This window comes from Cavia porcellus, unplaced genomic scaffold (genome assembly GCF_034190915.1).
Source record: "Cavia porcellus strain 051 isolate PalLab524CR breed Dunkin Hartley unplaced genomic scaffold, mCavPor4.1 scaffold_16, whole genome shotgun sequence".
Classification (NCBI taxonomy): domain Eukaryota; kingdom Metazoa; phylum Chordata; class Mammalia; order Rodentia; family Caviidae; genus Cavia; species Cavia porcellus.
In genome coordinates this window covers 59,431,557-59,447,585 of record NW_026947499.1, presented here as the reverse complement: position 1 = coordinate 59,447,585, position 16,029 = coordinate 59,431,557, and the positions used below count along the sequence as shown (strand labels likewise).

General features: G+C 37.4%; 1 protein-coding gene across 5 annotated transcripts in view; it reads left to right on the top strand.

Moving 5' to 3' along the window:
• Col12a1 (collagen type XII alpha 1 chain) overlaps window positions 1–16,029 on the top strand; it is a 102,796-nt gene that overhangs the window by 70,284 nt on the left and 16,483 nt on the right. For all 5 annotated transcript variants that reach the window (XM_063226899.1, XM_063226897.1, XM_063226896.1 and 2 more), the window contains 12 exons: window positions 28–174; window positions 633–707; window positions 2,243–2,382; window positions 4,091–4,214; window positions 4,377–4,520; window positions 5,854–6,018; window positions 7,243–7,281; window positions 7,376–7,514; window positions 9,652–9,794; window positions 10,119–10,228; window positions 14,432–14,581; window positions 15,835–15,912. In XM_063226899.1, the coding sequence (XP_063082969.1) occupies window positions 28–174; window positions 633–707; window positions 2,243–2,382; window positions 4,091–4,214; window positions 4,377–4,520; window positions 5,854–6,018; window positions 7,243–7,281; window positions 7,376–7,514; window positions 9,652–9,794; window positions 10,119–10,228; window positions 14,432–14,581; window positions 15,835–15,912 (1,454 nt within the window). The remainder of the gene's footprint in view (window positions 1–27; window positions 175–632; window positions 708–2,242; window positions 2,383–4,090; window positions 4,215–4,376; window positions 4,521–5,853; window positions 6,019–7,242; window positions 7,282–7,375; window positions 7,515–9,651; window positions 9,795–10,118; window positions 10,229–14,431; window positions 14,582–15,834; window positions 15,913–16,029) is intronic.

The window sequence follows — 16,029 nt, the reverse complement described above, 5'->3', positions numbered from 1 at the left end:
TTGCATTTCCGTTCTTGTCATAATCAGGAACAAGAGGACAAGAAATCACAGTGCGAGGATCAGAAACCAGCCACTGTTTCACTGACCTCTCCCCAGAAGCTGAATACAGCGCCACTGTTTTTGTGCAGACACCCAATCTCGAGGGGCCGGGAGTCCTTGTCAAAGAGCACACCAGTATGTGTTGACTAATCTGGGAGGTCTCCATGGGGCTTCTGAATGGAAGCTGTAGAGAGGGGACTTCCTGAGCCTGAGCCTATACTTCTCCCTTGGGTCGTGTTGGCCATGGGTGGTGGCCAGTGGAGCCTGGCTCTGCAGTAACTCCCTGGTATAGGCAGGTTTGATGCTACCTTAAGGGTGGGGCTGAACCAGGACAGGGGAAATCTGAGAGCACCTCCATCATTGTGAATTTTATGTGACCTGCCTTGAATTTTATGTGAACCATCTTGACGTGGCTATTGTTATAGGGAATGATGACCAAAGGCACCAAGTTTGGCCAGATCCAAACTCCTAGTGCCAAGGAGGATGGAGCCTTGATTTGTTACTGAGAATTTAAGTTTACTCTTAAAGTTTACTTCTTGGGGTATGAAATGTGCACATGTTACATTTTTCTAATTATTACTTTTAAATTCTAGCCGTGAAACCCACAGAAGCTCCTACAACACCACCGACGCCATCCCCTCCTCCCACCATTCCACCTGCCCGGGAGGGTGAGTGCAGCCCAGCAGGACGCGCCTTCTGCTGTAGATCATTTACTGACTGTGTAGTTAGGCTGCATACATCCTTCACAGTTGGTTTGGGACATTTCTGAGCTTTTGTTTCGGTGCAAGAGTTTTCAGCTAGAAAGAACAAATCACCAGTAGTTTGTTCCTCTTCCTCCTAGGGTACATTTTGGTATGAATAAAATCAGCCATAAAGCATTCCAGCTCTCTGGTTGGAACTCTGTTTTCTCAATTTTGCAGATTAAGACCTACTGATACTTTCCACAGTCTGTAGTCACATGGCGGGCATTTCCTCCTGCTGGTGGTTCCTGGCATCCACAGGTGCCATGAACCTTTTTTGCTATATCTGCAACTAAATCCCTGAGGCCTTTGACACTGGAATTCCTGGTTTCTAACCCAAGAAAGGCTCCAGATTATACAAAGTAAAAAACTTTGCATTCACCAAACTTTGAGACATAATTGTCAGTTGCAATGAACTGTTAAAAGGATAGAAAGCTGTTCTGTTCCATTCAGAAGGTTATCCTTCAACACTATTACTGGATTCGTCTTTTCCTCACATTTTGTTTTCCAGAAGTCATTTAGATTTTGGAAGTATTTCTCTTTCAGGTTAGAATTATCTGGATACTTATAACTTTATTTAACCTGCTATAAAAGTATAATGTAAACATTGAATGTGTATTATTAAAGGGTAAAATAATGGCTTTAAAAAATTAGGCTACTGAAAGAAATTCAGTAGATAATCTTGGCTAAGGGACAGTTTTTTGGTAAGCTTTATTTTCTAGAGCAGTTTTAAGCTCACAGCAAAACCAAGCAGGGTATAAAGTTCTCTCCAGCTGTCAACATTCTCATCAGATTGGTATGTTTGCTACTACTGGTGACTACACTGACACCTGATTATCACCCAAAGTTGGTAGTTCACCTCAGCTTGGTGTAGCATGTTGTATGTAATAAATTTTTATAAACTAAATTTTTGCTAAATTGTTTTTTTTTAGAATTTTCTTAGCTTCTAAGTCTAAAAAGATTTGAATTTACAATATTTTGTTTAAAATATGTTGTTTATCCTCCTCTTCCCTCCTTATGATTGGAGTGGCCAAACTTATAATTAAAAACAAATTCATTTTCATCAAATGTTGACAATTTCATTCAAATTCCCCGTTGTGGCCCTCTTTTATTTCTGGACATCAACACTCTTCATTTGATCTCTCCCTCATTTATTGGCTGAAGCTACTTGGAGAGTTTCATGCAGCAAGAATATTTCTACATAGTGGATCTGAAAAAATGAGTAATTTTAGAGTAGGAATCCAGGGTCGGTTAGATTTATGTTGCGTCTGAGTCCCTGGGCTCTTATTGTTGCTGATGCTGGCTTAGGAGGCCTGCATGAGGCCAGAGATTCTGCCCTTCTGACCCTTGTCAGGTAGTGCACAGGCCTCCTGAATACCATGGGTGGCAAGGTGGCCACCTGTATTTCTGTCATGCAGTGTCATTTGGATGAAAGAATTAAGGAGATTTATTTTTTTTTCCAGTGTGCAAAGGGGCCAAGGCGGATATTGTGTTCTTGACGGATGCCTCTTGGAGCATTGGAGATGACAATTTTAACAAAGTTGTGAAATTCATCTTTAACACTGTGGGAGCCTTTGATGAAGTCAGTCCTGCTGGTATCCAGGTGGGTGTCGTTCTGCTGGCCCCAGGTGGTTGCCAGTGACTACTCACACGTAGTATCTCACTGTTTCCTCTGAACTCACCTTGTAAGTGTTTTGACCTTTAATATTTGCTATTTCCTTTACGTGTGTATTTTTAGGAAGGACTTGGGTGTGAATGATAAATAAATACAAAAATAAATCTTCCTTTAGTTTTTTTACTGGCCAGCTGATATTCCAGTTGGAGAATTTATGGGATTTTGATTCCAACTTCCTATTTAAGACTTCCAACGATAATAATTTTCCATAAAAGGTCATCCAGAGTTCTGGAAAACAGATGCATCCTGCCCTGTAGAGTGAGTAGGATGGGTGAATGGAAGACGCCACCTATTATGTGTTGTTATCCTGCTCACTGTTGATATTTCATTTGTTTTCCAAAAATGGTAACTACCAATTATACTGCTGTGAAATCACTTCAAATGCATTAGTTACATGAGAGTGGAAACTCAGAGAAGTTTATGCTTCCTTAAGAAGCTAAAAGAATCTTTATCCTTTTGTGCTAACCTGCCGGCAAAGCTGAGAATCTCCTTTAGCTGTCCCAAAGTACGCTGGACTGAAGAGCTCTGAGAGTCTAAACGATTTTGGGTAGTCTTCCAGACTCTTTTAGAGTCTGAATAAAACTAGTTAGTGATTCCTTGGATTCTGTACCCTTGAACACCCCCTTCACGATCCAGCAATCTTGGAAAGGCTGCCTGATGGCTTAAGGCCTTCTCTACTCCTCAAGTATTTTGTGCTATTACTATAGCAAATATCATTGTACTTTGTCATTACGCGTTTGACCCTCTTCTATTCAGATTAGGAGATTGTACCTTTTTAAAAATTATCTTTTCCTTTTCTTCCCTATTCATTTTAGTGAATTTTCTTCTTCGTATTGTGACATCTTTGAGATGTTATACAAAAAACACACTTCAAAATAAATGAAAAATAATTCCCTAAACCAACCATATTCTCTTTAGGAACTAGTACTTTGCAGAGTATACTGAATTTCAAATCCCCAGATAATTCTGGGGCATTATCCAATGTAAGAATAAAAAAGCTTTTATTTTTTAATATGTGACTAGTTAAGCTGTTTTTCATCCTTTTTAGAAATTAGGCTTTCTAACATAAGACTTTATAAATTTCTATGTATTAGTTACTTTGTATTTATAACTATTAATCCTTAAAATATGCCTTGAAGCTAAATTATCTCTACTGTCCAGAGATTTAGGGAATTTGCCCAGTGGCCTATCGCTATTAATTGATAGAGCTAAGATTTGAATCCTGTGAGTCTTGACTGTTATTATGAAGAATGAGCATAGTCAGTGAGAAGGAGCAGCTGACTGAGAACCAGCTGTTTAGCCAACTTGGTGTTCAAAACGGAGGTTCTTATTTCTAATGCTGAGATCTCACCATTCCCCAGACTCATGTATCTCTTTCTGTATTGTCAAGAAAGGCACATGGGAATAAAATGTATTTTCACTATCAGTAGCAGTCATGATAATTTCAGTGACGATTGGAACTTAGAGAATTTAATGAGACAACAGTGACCAGGGTTGTAACAATACCTAGAATGAGTTTATAATATTCCATCTGGTCTAAGACACCCCCTCTCTCAGTTCTTACAACTAGAGGAGTCATTCTAAGACTGAAGTGTTCAACAAACTGACCACCGTTCTAACCCACATTTCCTTTCAGGTTTCATTTGTGCAGTACAGTGATGAGGTCAAGTCTGAGTTCAAGCTGAACACGTACAATGACAAGGCCCTGGCCCTTGGGGCTCTCCAGAACATTAGGTACAGAGGAGGAAACACGAGGACAGGTACAACTAATTGGGGCATCCATAGATCTTCACTTTCCAAATCAGCAGGGGTGGGACTGAGCCCTTCCTGTCATCCCGAGGTCTGGATGCTTTCTTATCAATGGGGCAGGTTGCATTTGGATAGGTTTTATTGAGGTGATACTAAATTACCACACTCTACAGGCAAGGCCCTCACATTTATCAAGGAGAAGGTCTTGACGTGGGAGAGTGGCATGAGAAAGAATGTCCCCAAGGTCCTGGTGGTGGTCACGGATGGTCGGTCACAGGATGAGGTCAAGAAGGCAGCTTTTGTCATCCAACAGTCAGGTAATCCCAGACATAAACTTAACTGCACTCCTTAATGTGAATTTAAAATGTTCAGGATAGATTGCAAAAGTTGAAAATGTCCATTTTACTTTCTTGCTCTTTTTTTTTGTACTGTTAGTTTACATTTAATTATGGGATAGTTCAGTAACTGCTCAAGAAAGACATGGTGTATTCTTTGTATCAGAGGTGATTCAGGGTTTGAGTCTTCTCACAGTGCTGGAGGGCTACAAGACATTATGATAACGGGACATGGGATGATCCTGGAGTTTACTTCTTGCTGTAGCAGAAATCAGTGCTCACAGTGGTTTTCGCAGCTCTTGCTAATTTTGCAGATGCAGGGTACTGAAAGGTACATAGCAGATAAGAAGGACCAGAGTTCCAGGGAGACACCTCTGGGTAGATCTTGCCTTATTAGAGAAGAAACTAGGTCTTTACTATATCCACCCAAACACCCCACTACCCCAAGATAGACGTACTTTAGAAGAATTCTGTGCTGTGTGTGATCTATTGCAGTAAGTGGTAAGGTATTTCATCACATGGAATTCAGCATCTGCACAACCATATTTCTTTGGCTAGAATTATTATGAGTTGTGCTATGTCATACTGCCCTCTTTCAATGGAGATTGTTCTTTTTTTAAATAAATTATTGCCACTAGGTTTATACAATTTGAGCCAATTTCTGCATATTTTCTGGCTCCTAACCAATTTAAATTTGGGATTATAAAAGCTTACTTTTCTGGTTAATATATATTAATTGTATAGTATGACACTGTATATGTTATATATATATTCCTAACTTCATATGGCCTGTTTTCTTCTAATCAAACTCAACTTTTGGACTGAAATCTTTGTACATTTGTATTGACCTAAATAAAGGAATGCTTATTGCTATGGGAGCTGTAGATTCTATTTTGAAGGTTCAGCCCAAGTTTGTTGAGAAAAATCAGTTTCAAGAATTTGGCTTTAAAATGACTCATTCTTGGAACCTGAGTCATAAAGAGAGCATAAAGGAGGACTGATATAACTCATGTGTATGTTAGGACTGTGTATCTCTGGGAGGTGATGTGCACCACACAACATCTTTTTGCTATTAAAAGTTTCATCTTTCAATTACTAGGGCTTTATTTTGGGAGATCCAGTGAATTAACTATTACAAGCCAGGAAATAGGATGACTTGGAAAAAGTACATATTCAATTAAAAGGTGCATATTCAACCATGAAGAAGAGTTCATGGCAAATAAAAAAAATTTGTTGTACATGCAGAGAAAACAGAATATCCTTGCTCATAAGAGTTTATTTTGAATTGTTCTAACAATCACTGCTATTTTTTTAGGGTTCAGTGTCTTTGTGGTTGGTGTGGCCGATGTCGACTACAATGAGCTTGCCAACATTGCCAGCAAACCAAGCGAGCGGCATGTGTTCATCGTGGACGACTTCGAATCTTTTGAGAAAATTGAGGACAATCTCATTACATTTGTTTGTGAAACTGCCACTTCCAGTAAGTCCTGGTTAACATAGATCCACAGTCTCACTTATCTAGAAAAAATGTTCGCTTAGAGACAATTACTCATTCTATATGGAATCAAGTCTGTGCTGAAATAAATCCTGGGGAATTATCTGCATATCTTATGAATCATTGTTCCATTGAACTTATGCTAAAGACGTACTCAACAGAAGCCCATTTTTAGCTTTGAAGATGTATTACTCCTTGTATGGAGATAAAGCATTTAAACATATCTTTGGTCATTTTCCCAGTGCCTGTGCCATTTGGTAAATTAATCTTCAGCTGAGAATTGCATGTACAGAAGCATTTTTGTGAGGTGAAGGTTCTTGCTATTAGCAATCGATTGGAATGCTCTGTTAGGACTGGGCTTCCCACAGTGAAAACTCAGGCTTGTGCATATGTGGACCACTGATACTTGGCTGGGTTTCATCTTGGTCTGTTGGTTTTCAATTTTTCTTATGCCAAGACTTCAGGTTTAGTTTTTAAACTAGAGTGGAGGACTGAAGATGAACTCAGTCAATTTATATCCTTCCTCACCAGAATCTTGGATTATGGAGACAGATAGGTGACAGACAGATAGGATATCTAATCCTAGGTGGGGCTATGCTTTACAAATGTGATACTTCCAATTGTTAAAATTCAAAATTGTGGTTAAAGGTGGCAGGAGTAGACAGATTTGGTGGCTCACTGTGACAGCTTATGCTGAAACCTGGCTTACATCTGCAGGAGAGAGTGGCTCTGTGGTACCCCTGGCTCTACAAGGTCAAGGATGAAGGCTGCTACATACTTGTCAACTATTAGGTGATGTTTGGTAGCCAGCAGGAGACACAGAGGCCTAGCAGAGAAGAGAACTGGGATGGATGAATTTTGCATAAATCTAAAATTCTCTGGAAGAGAAGTTTTCTGACCTGTTTCTCCAGGAAAGAAGTTTTCTGAACTATAGATGAAAATTGCATCTTTAATTCCATTTTATTATTCTTTCACACATAGCAAACTTCCAAGTGGACTGGAGAGAATTTGAAAACCTGTATTATACTGGTTAATAGAACAATGTTTTCTATCTACAAGAAGTCTTTAAAAAATAACTTATAAAAGTTAAACTGCTAAGCTAATTTTTTTAGAAGAGCAGTTTCTTGTCTTGACATGCATCCATTGCTACTTCCTGTGTGTCTGTGTTTGAGTGTTGTGAGTTCTACTTAAAGCCACTGTTCTTTGCAGGTTGCCCCCTCATTTATCTGGATGGATACACTTCACCAGGTACGTGTTTGTATTCTAGGGCTCATTTATTCAAGATTTAAAGAATAAGATCATTAAAATGCACTGACTTAAGTTTTCCTTTCCTGGTGTAAAGGCTTTAAGATGCTTGAAGCTTACAACCTGACAGAAAAGAGTTTTGCTTCTGTACAAGGAGTCTCTTTGGAGTCGGGGTCCTTCCCCAGCTACTCAGCTTTCCGGCTGCAGAAAAACGCCTTTTTGCACCAACCCACCGTGTAAGTGAGAAAACAGGTGTTCCTTCTTCCTGCAGCACGCAAGAGGGTCCCTGGAATCAGCACTGACTTGCTGGCGTCTTGGAACTGCAGGATTGTCAGTGACTCACCTAGTTCGATTTCCTTTAATGCAGTTAGGTTAATGATCTCTCACTAAGTTATGCAGCAGTTTCCTAATACTAGGAAACTAGTACATAAGCCTCGCTGTCCCCAGACTCAAGAGTCTCAACCTGGCATGGCAGCAAGATAGATTCCCAGGCCAGCTGAATTTAAGGCTGGGGTGGTAGTCGTGCTTCTTTAAGGGAGGTTGTCAAAATAGTAAGGCAGTTTATTATTCTGAGCACTCCCCCGTGGTGCAGCAGACTGGAGGGAAGAAACGCAGACTGAGAACAGGCTTTCCCTTTAGTGTTTCAGACTCTGGGAAATGAAGGGCTGCTGCGGGTTTGCTCCTCAGGGTCAGCGGGCAGCTGTGGTTTTTATTGGCTGGTGCGCCAGCAAATCTGTTGGGGCTCCCTCCATGTTATTCTTTCCCATTGTGAGGGTTTGCACCTGGGTACAATGACAGAGGTATGTATTTCTTATTCGTTACAGTGAAAGTGTGTGTGTTGAAAAATACGCGTTTGGCAATTTATGGAGAGAAAAGGAGAAGAAATAACGCTTTCAGAGACTCAGGACAATGTTAGGAAACAGTGTCTGAAATTTGAAATGCACGGGGGAAACTGATGGAAAGGTCAGACTGTTAAAAAATAAGGCTTCTTTCTTTGAGGAAGGCATGGGTCATAGTGGAGTTTGAGCACACTGTGAGGGCCTAAATCTCCCTGGTTCACAGTGGACCCTAACATCCAGTGTTTATCCTTGTCAGTCACCTCCAGATATGATTCCTGCATTTTGCCTTATGACAACTGTTGTCACATGAGTCAGCACTTTTGACTGAAAGGAAAGAAGCATAAATGCACAAACCAATTATTACTATTTTTTGTATTAATTAAGGAAGAAGAAATAACTGGGCTGAATCAGAGATGAGGCAAACGGGAGGAATACAGTGCTATTCTTAGTTTGGAACATTACAGAGATACAGTAGTTCTTGAACATTCAAAAGGCATCATGCCAGCTTGCTCAGGGCACATTCAGAGAAGCAAAATAGCATTGCACTAGTGATACGGCACTGGGATATGGAGGCGTATGCCTGTAATCATGACTACTCAGGAGGCGGAGGCAGGAGAATTGTAGGTTTGAGACCAGCATGGCCAACTTAGACTCAGTTTAAAACTAAAAAATGAAAAAAAAGGCTTGGAGATGTAGTTGGGTTCAAAAGACAATGCTGAGCATTGTGCCAAAATTTGGAGAGGAATAGCTTCTTTTCTCTCAGAGTTGATTAGGCCTTTTTCCTAAATTCAGGGAGAATATGTTACATGGTCGTAGGCAGAAAAGCATCATTTCTGCCAAAGATTCTATAAAAACAGTGGTTGACTCAACTCTGGAAGGACACTTCCAGAGGACTGAATTTTGTCTCACAGCGTTAGAGCCAAGAAGCATTTCCTTTTAACTGAGTCACATCCGTTTGTCAGCACTAAACATTTACACATGTAAATGGTCCAACTGACCATTTACAATTGGTTTTATTTTGGAGAATATGTAAACTTTTAGTGGTGATTTATTTGATTTCCAGGGAGGAATTTGGAAGTGTAAAAAGTGCTAATGATAGGGAGAGAGAAATCAAAACCTCAAGGCATTTTACCTATGATCTCACAACCGTGACACTGAAAATTAAATACACTGTATTCAGTAAGATTCTTTCTTTCACATGATGTCTATCATTATAACGTTGATTAGCCCAAAGTTATTGCATCCTTTTTTAATCCCCTGTGTGTTCAGAGGGAATTAGTTGCTAACAGTAGCATAAAAGACTATTTGGTAGCTTCCTAGACTTTTGTGATTGTATCAAATTATAAATAATCTATTACTGCTGATATAATGGGCCTTTAGTATTGTTGTTTTGATTTGTTTCCTAAAATTTTCTCCTGTGGTGAAGATAGAGGTTATAAAAGCCTCTAACACTTCTCATACTGTGATTGAAAACCTCTCAGTCTGAAGAAAAGTTGTCACTTTCTTTATTTGCTTCTTTTGTTTTATCCAACAGAGATGTGCATCCAAATGGACTCCCACCTTCCTACACAATTATATTACTGTTTAGACTTCTCCCAGAGACACCCAACGACCCCTTTGCAATTTGGCAAATTACAGACAGAGACTACAAACCGCAAGTTGGAGTGATTGCAGATCGTAAGAATTTTTATCCTGTATTAAAGCATGTGCATGCATAGTTTTGGTTATGTTTTTCCTCTTCCCCCTCTTTTTTCTTTAGAAAAAAATATATTTACTTGATATATTTACCAATATATATACCAAGTAGACATATATATATATATATATATATGCTTAAAGTTTTTCAAATACAATACATTGGTAAACAGTCTAATTGCAGTTCATCACCACTAACATTACTGAATTTTTTAAGAACTCTCTCCAACAAGAATTGTTTGCACATACTTGCAGGGACAGGTCTTCCATGCATGTGATTTAATAATAATCTTGTGTTGATTGCAGCTTCTAGCAAGACCTTATCATTCTTTAATAAGGACACAAGAGGCGAGGTACAAACTGTCACCTTTGATACAGATGAAGTAAAGGCCTTATTTTACGGAAGTTTCCATAAGGTAAAAATGTAAGATTATTGAGCACAATTTAAAAATTTAAACTGATTTCTTTTATTATTTAATAAGATATCACGTTAAATTGGTGGAATTCTGGTTATGCCTTTAAAATCTCCTTTAATATAATTTGATTAATTCAAAAGAGAAAATTTACTGGATGTGGTGGCACACATCCAGAACCCCAGCATTTGGGAGGCTGAGGCAGGAGAATTGCTACAAGGTCAAGGCCAGCCTGAGCTGCATAATAAGATCAAGGCCAGCTTGAGCTATATAGCAAGATCTTGTTTCAAAAAATAAACAAATAAAACAAAACCCCCCAGAAAACTAAAAATAAAACAATGATTTTACTCATGAGATAACTACTTTAAATATTTTATGTATTTTTAATGTTTTTATAATTTTGAAATTTGAATCAGGTAGTATATATGATTTCATTGACTTGGTTTTCTACTTCCCGTTGTATTGTAGAATTTTATGTCATTTAACTTGAGAAGTTAGTAATGTAGTGAAGTATGTTTTAATTGACAATATTTTTTTTACAGAGAATAAGAACCTTGCCTTTTTTCTCTTTTATTGAAAAGTTGTAAACATGGCAATAAGATATGTTATCAGACCAAAAATTATCAATATCAAAATAATTAAGATAAATGTTTATAAGATTAAGTTTTACATAAAATTCTCTAAAAGTTCTTATGGCATGCTCTAAAATGCCATTCTAGGGGACTGGCTCCTCTTGGTGATCTTATATTTTTTGTACATCAGCATCTAGCAGGTACTTTTCTAAAGATGATTATTGACAAGAATACTGACAAATAGAGCATTAGAAATGAAAGGGAGTCTTTTAAATATTACTTCATGTATTAGGTTTGTTAACAAGAATACCAGGTAGTGCACAAATGATCTAAAATTTCTCCAGGTATGCATGCAGAAAGATTAGCCACATACCCAAGATACAAATATTTCCAGTCCAATCTGATTCTTAAGGTACAATGGGAGAACTTTCCTCTTCTTGAGTAGGTTCAGCATGATTTCTACCTTTACTTTTGAGGAAGCTTGGTTTCTTCCCAGAATTTTTTTAAATTCATGAATCAGCTTCTTAATAAGGATGGTAGAGGACTCTTTGTAGCTGAAAGAGACTACGAGGTGGGCTTTGGTGCTAACCAAGATGGGAAGAAAGAAAAAAATAAAAATCTCTACTTGAGATTAAACTTTAGATTTCCATGTAGTGCAGTAAAATAAATTCCTCATTGGAAAAGCAAATTCTAGTTTGGAGAATGTTATTGGCTTGTACTGATCCTTATCTGATAACAGCCATTGAATTTGACAAAGTTTTAAAGAGTTTTTTTTACACCTATTAAAGTTACATTTGAGTAACATGTTGAGAAAGTATTATATACTTTTCTTTTCATACCCATTGGAGATATTGAAAATCTAATCTTACTAAACAACTGATAACCATTAGTAGCTATTTAAAACTTTCCAACTTTTGGGGCTGGGGGTTTAGCTCAGCGGCATAAGCACCTGCCTTGCAAGCAGGCGGTTGTGAGTTCGACCCCCGGTACCGATAAAAAAAAAATGAAAAAAGACAAAAAACAAAACTTTCCAACTTTTATGAAATGTTTTACTGAACCCCAAAGATAGTATTTTTCAAAGATCTATAGTCATAGTAATTATTACAAATTAAGATAAGTTTCTGATTATAAATTAAATTATAAATTATTACAAATTAAGATAATTCTTCTTGAGGGCTGGGGATTTAGCTCAGTGGCATAAGCACCTGCTTTGCAAGCAGGCAGTCGTGAGTTCGATCTCCGGTACCGATAAAAAAGAAAAAGACAAAAAAAAAAAAAAAAAAGATAATTCTTCTTCTTTATACTGTCTGTCTTCCCAAAAAGCTATTTGAATTCTTGGGTTTTATATAATAATCCTTCTTTTTTTTTACTAGCTCTGTCTTTCCCAAAGTCTTTCCTTCCTTTTTTCCTCCCTAATCTGTTTTGTTTTATATTCTTCTTTGTTTTTTCACTATTTTTTTCTTCTCCATTTCTTAATCTCATTTTTCATGTGTGTGTTCTACTGGGGATTGAACCCAGGGTCTTTATACTGAGCTACATCCAGACCTCTTTTTTTTAATGTTTTGAGACAGGGTCTCTGTAAGTTGCTAAATTGTCAGACTGGGCTCAAATTGTCAATCCTTCTCACTCAGCCTTCCAGAGTGCTAAGATTACAGACAGTGTTACAATGTCTGGCTTCATTATTTTTGTTTTAAACAACTTTATTGGGAAGTCATTGATGTATAAAAATTGCATCTATTTAACGTATAAGAGTAAGTGTTTTAATATATGTAAACATTATGAAATGATCTTCATAATTGAGCTAATTAATATATCCATTATGGGCATTTTTGTGTGTGTCTGGCTGCTTATCACATTACAGATATACAACACCCCACCACATCCTTGTAACTTCCTCTCATTTATCAGTCAAGTACTAACTTCAGTTGCTACCAACTTCTTACGTTTTTTACCAAGCCAAGGATTTAAGTACTCTTACTTTTTGTTTCCTGGACTGAAGTTCTTACTCTCTTGGGTGAGAAGGAGTAATACTCTGAAAGCAGAAAATTATTGAAGATGGTTGGCAAAGGATCCCTGAAAAAATGAGGATAGCTAAGAGTTTAATTAGGCTGACAGTGACTTATCACTTCTTGTGAATTCTCTTGAAAGCTTTTTTTTTTTCATGGCTCCCTCTATTGTTAAGAGGTGAAATAGCTCTATGTGGAAATACACAGTCAGGGTAAGAACTAGAGGGGGTGAAAAATAGTCTGAGGAATTAGCAGAGCCCAGAAGAGAAAGGAAGAGGATCCTTCTCTTAGTCTGTGACACACAAAGTTAGATGGTGACTACCCTGAGTTGACTTCCCTTAGTACAATGACAGTGGCTTAAGGAGGAAGATGTGACTGCAAGGGTTTAAAGTACAGTAAAACACACTGAGTACATTACAGCCAAATATGTTTTTATAGCATGTTTCTTTATGCTTAGCATTGAATGACAAATGTACTTGCAATGATTTTGATACAAATTAAAGAGGGTTTGACTTTGAAATTATTTTTGTGGATAGTGTGGTTTTCCACGTACTTTGCAAGTCTTCTGTGATTGTTTATGTAAGAGCCAATAAAAATTCTAATTCTTAGTAGACAATACATACCCTGAAAATGCTTGTATGATGTTCATCTTGAATACAGCATTAGTTGATTACCCTATGGGCATTTAAGTTCACTAAGTATGGATCACATGCATGTAAAAGTATTATGCAATTCATATTTATCATAGATTTGATAAACTAATGCTTTGCTGTGGTTCCTTATGGGAAAATATTTAGTTTTAAAGTAAAACTTTTGAAATTGTTCTTTTTCATCTTGATTTGGAACATTTGAGAGAATATCTGTTCCTTCTAACTTTCAAACTTTTCAAAGTAATCAAGAGCTTAGAATTTGTGCTGTGGAAATTATGAATATAACCTTAAAGTCAAAAGCTACCCACAACTATTCTTTATATTGTTGAAGTATAAATGTCTTATTAATTATTTGTATTAATAGATTTCTTAATATTCTGTGTGTACTCAGTATCAGGCACAAAATAAATCAACATAAGATTCTCTCCTTAGAAAATGCTTGATCCTAAATTCAGTTGATTCTTGGAATTTAAATACTAAAGAGGACACATTAGTTCTTTATTGTGATAGATATTTATATGGTATGTTGATTATTTTTGGTTGGCATTAGGAAATAACAAAGCAAACAATTTAACAAAATGCATAGAAGACATCTGAGGTTCCTTTGTACTGAGTATAATATGTAAATGATTTTTTAGCCTCTGATTGGACAGTTCTTCATAGTTTACAAAGTTGTTTTACTTGCTAATCATCTCTGGTCATCTCTTTAAGAGTAGATAGTGGGAAAATAAGGAAGATGGTTGCATGTGAGGACAATGGAAACAGACCTAGCGAGGTTCTCTGGTTTATCTATTTCCCTGCTGTTAATAGTGACATCATCACGTTGCAACTTGATTCTTGGGTTTTTAGCCCAAGACTCTATTTGGGTTGAGAATGGTTTCATAAATACTTTTTAAAAGAATCTGTGATCTGAGATATGCAGAAGTCAGCTAATTTTTCTGGCAGAAATTTTACAATGGAAACAAATTATCGTTTTAGGTTCATATTGTAGTGACTTCAAAAAGTGTTAAGATTTACATTGACTGCTATGAAATTGTAGAAAAAGACATCAAGGAAGCTGGAAATATCACAACTGATGGGTATGAAATTCTTGGAAAACTACTTAAAGGCGAAAGGAAATCAGCCACAGTAAGTAGTAGTGCATTTCTATCTTGCTTGGTACCTCTTATTAAGAACAATCTTGAAACTATCTAAATAGCCCAGTGAGTTTTATTTTTGTTTTATTCACTGAGTTTTAAGCCACCAAATTTGCTGGTCAGAAACAACACAAATAGTTGCCACCATAGCCAATGAAAGCTAAAACAGATGCTCATTTTTTTCTTTAAAGATGATGATTAGTAATGCAGATTTGTAATGTGGACCCCAGGGATGGCTGTGGCTGCAGCTGGTGTCCAGTCACCAAGCAGCCACTGGTCTGTCCTAGAAGGATCAGTGTTGCTGGGCAGACAACTGACACCTTCCTCTAAAGTTTAAGGCAGGGACTGCCAGTGCTGTTCATGTGATCGAGCTGTAGACTCAAAAATGTAAAGCTTGGGGCTGAAGATTTAGATGAAGACCCAAACTTTTTGTTGACTACTGGACTTAATGAGAAAACTAGAACAATTCTATCAGGTTTTTCTTTTTAAAGAATACTTATGTCTATACAACCCTTTCCTTTTGCTCAAAAGAGTGGTATTTTTAAATTGTAGAAAGAAGGGATATGCTATATTGAAAAAGTTAAATTGAAGACCAAGAGAAAAGTTATTAGTCAGGCCCTAGGTAATAATTTCTAAAATAAAAATGCAATCGATTTAGATTAAGTGAGGAATGTTTCTTTAATGTTACTTTTAAGAGTTGTATCTTAAAAATTGCTTCAAAGTTGGAGCTGGGGATTTAGCTCAGTAGCATAAGTGCCTGCCTTGCAAGTGTGTGGTCATGAGTTCCATCACTGGTACCGATAAAAAAAAGAAAAAGACAAAAAAAAAAAAAAAAGTTAGGGGCTGGGATGTAGCTCAGCGGCATAAGCATCTGCCTTGCAAGCCTGTGGTCGTGAGTTTGATCCCTGGTACCAGTAAAAATACAAAATACAAAAAAAAAAAAATTGCTTCAAAGTCATCTCAGTATAAAAATTAATATTTTCTTAAAAAAACAAAATTCATTAAAATGTTTCATTTTACCCAAAGAAACCCATCAGGAGTCAGAATTTCACCCACGCACTTCACTTGGCTGCCTCTCATAGGAGTATATTTTTATGTTCTTTCCTTTTGAAGAAAAGGTCATATTGCTCTCAAGCTCTCCCCCTAAAGATTTGTGTGAGAAATCAACAAAGGTTAAATGCAGAAACATTAAAACGAAATGGTTCTCGTGCATATTTAGCTGACTTTGCTGTTGCTTCTTTGCAGTTCCAAATCCAGAGTTTTGACATTGTCTGCAGCCCTGTGTGGACCAGCAGAGACAGATGCTGTGATATTCCCTCTAGAGTGAGTGCTGCAGAAGGGCCTGCGGGGTGGAACAGGGATAATTTTTGTGGTGCAGATGGTCTGAGAGAGGAAAGCGCTCAGCAGTTGCCTTTTGGATGGGAGCCAAGGAACACAAAT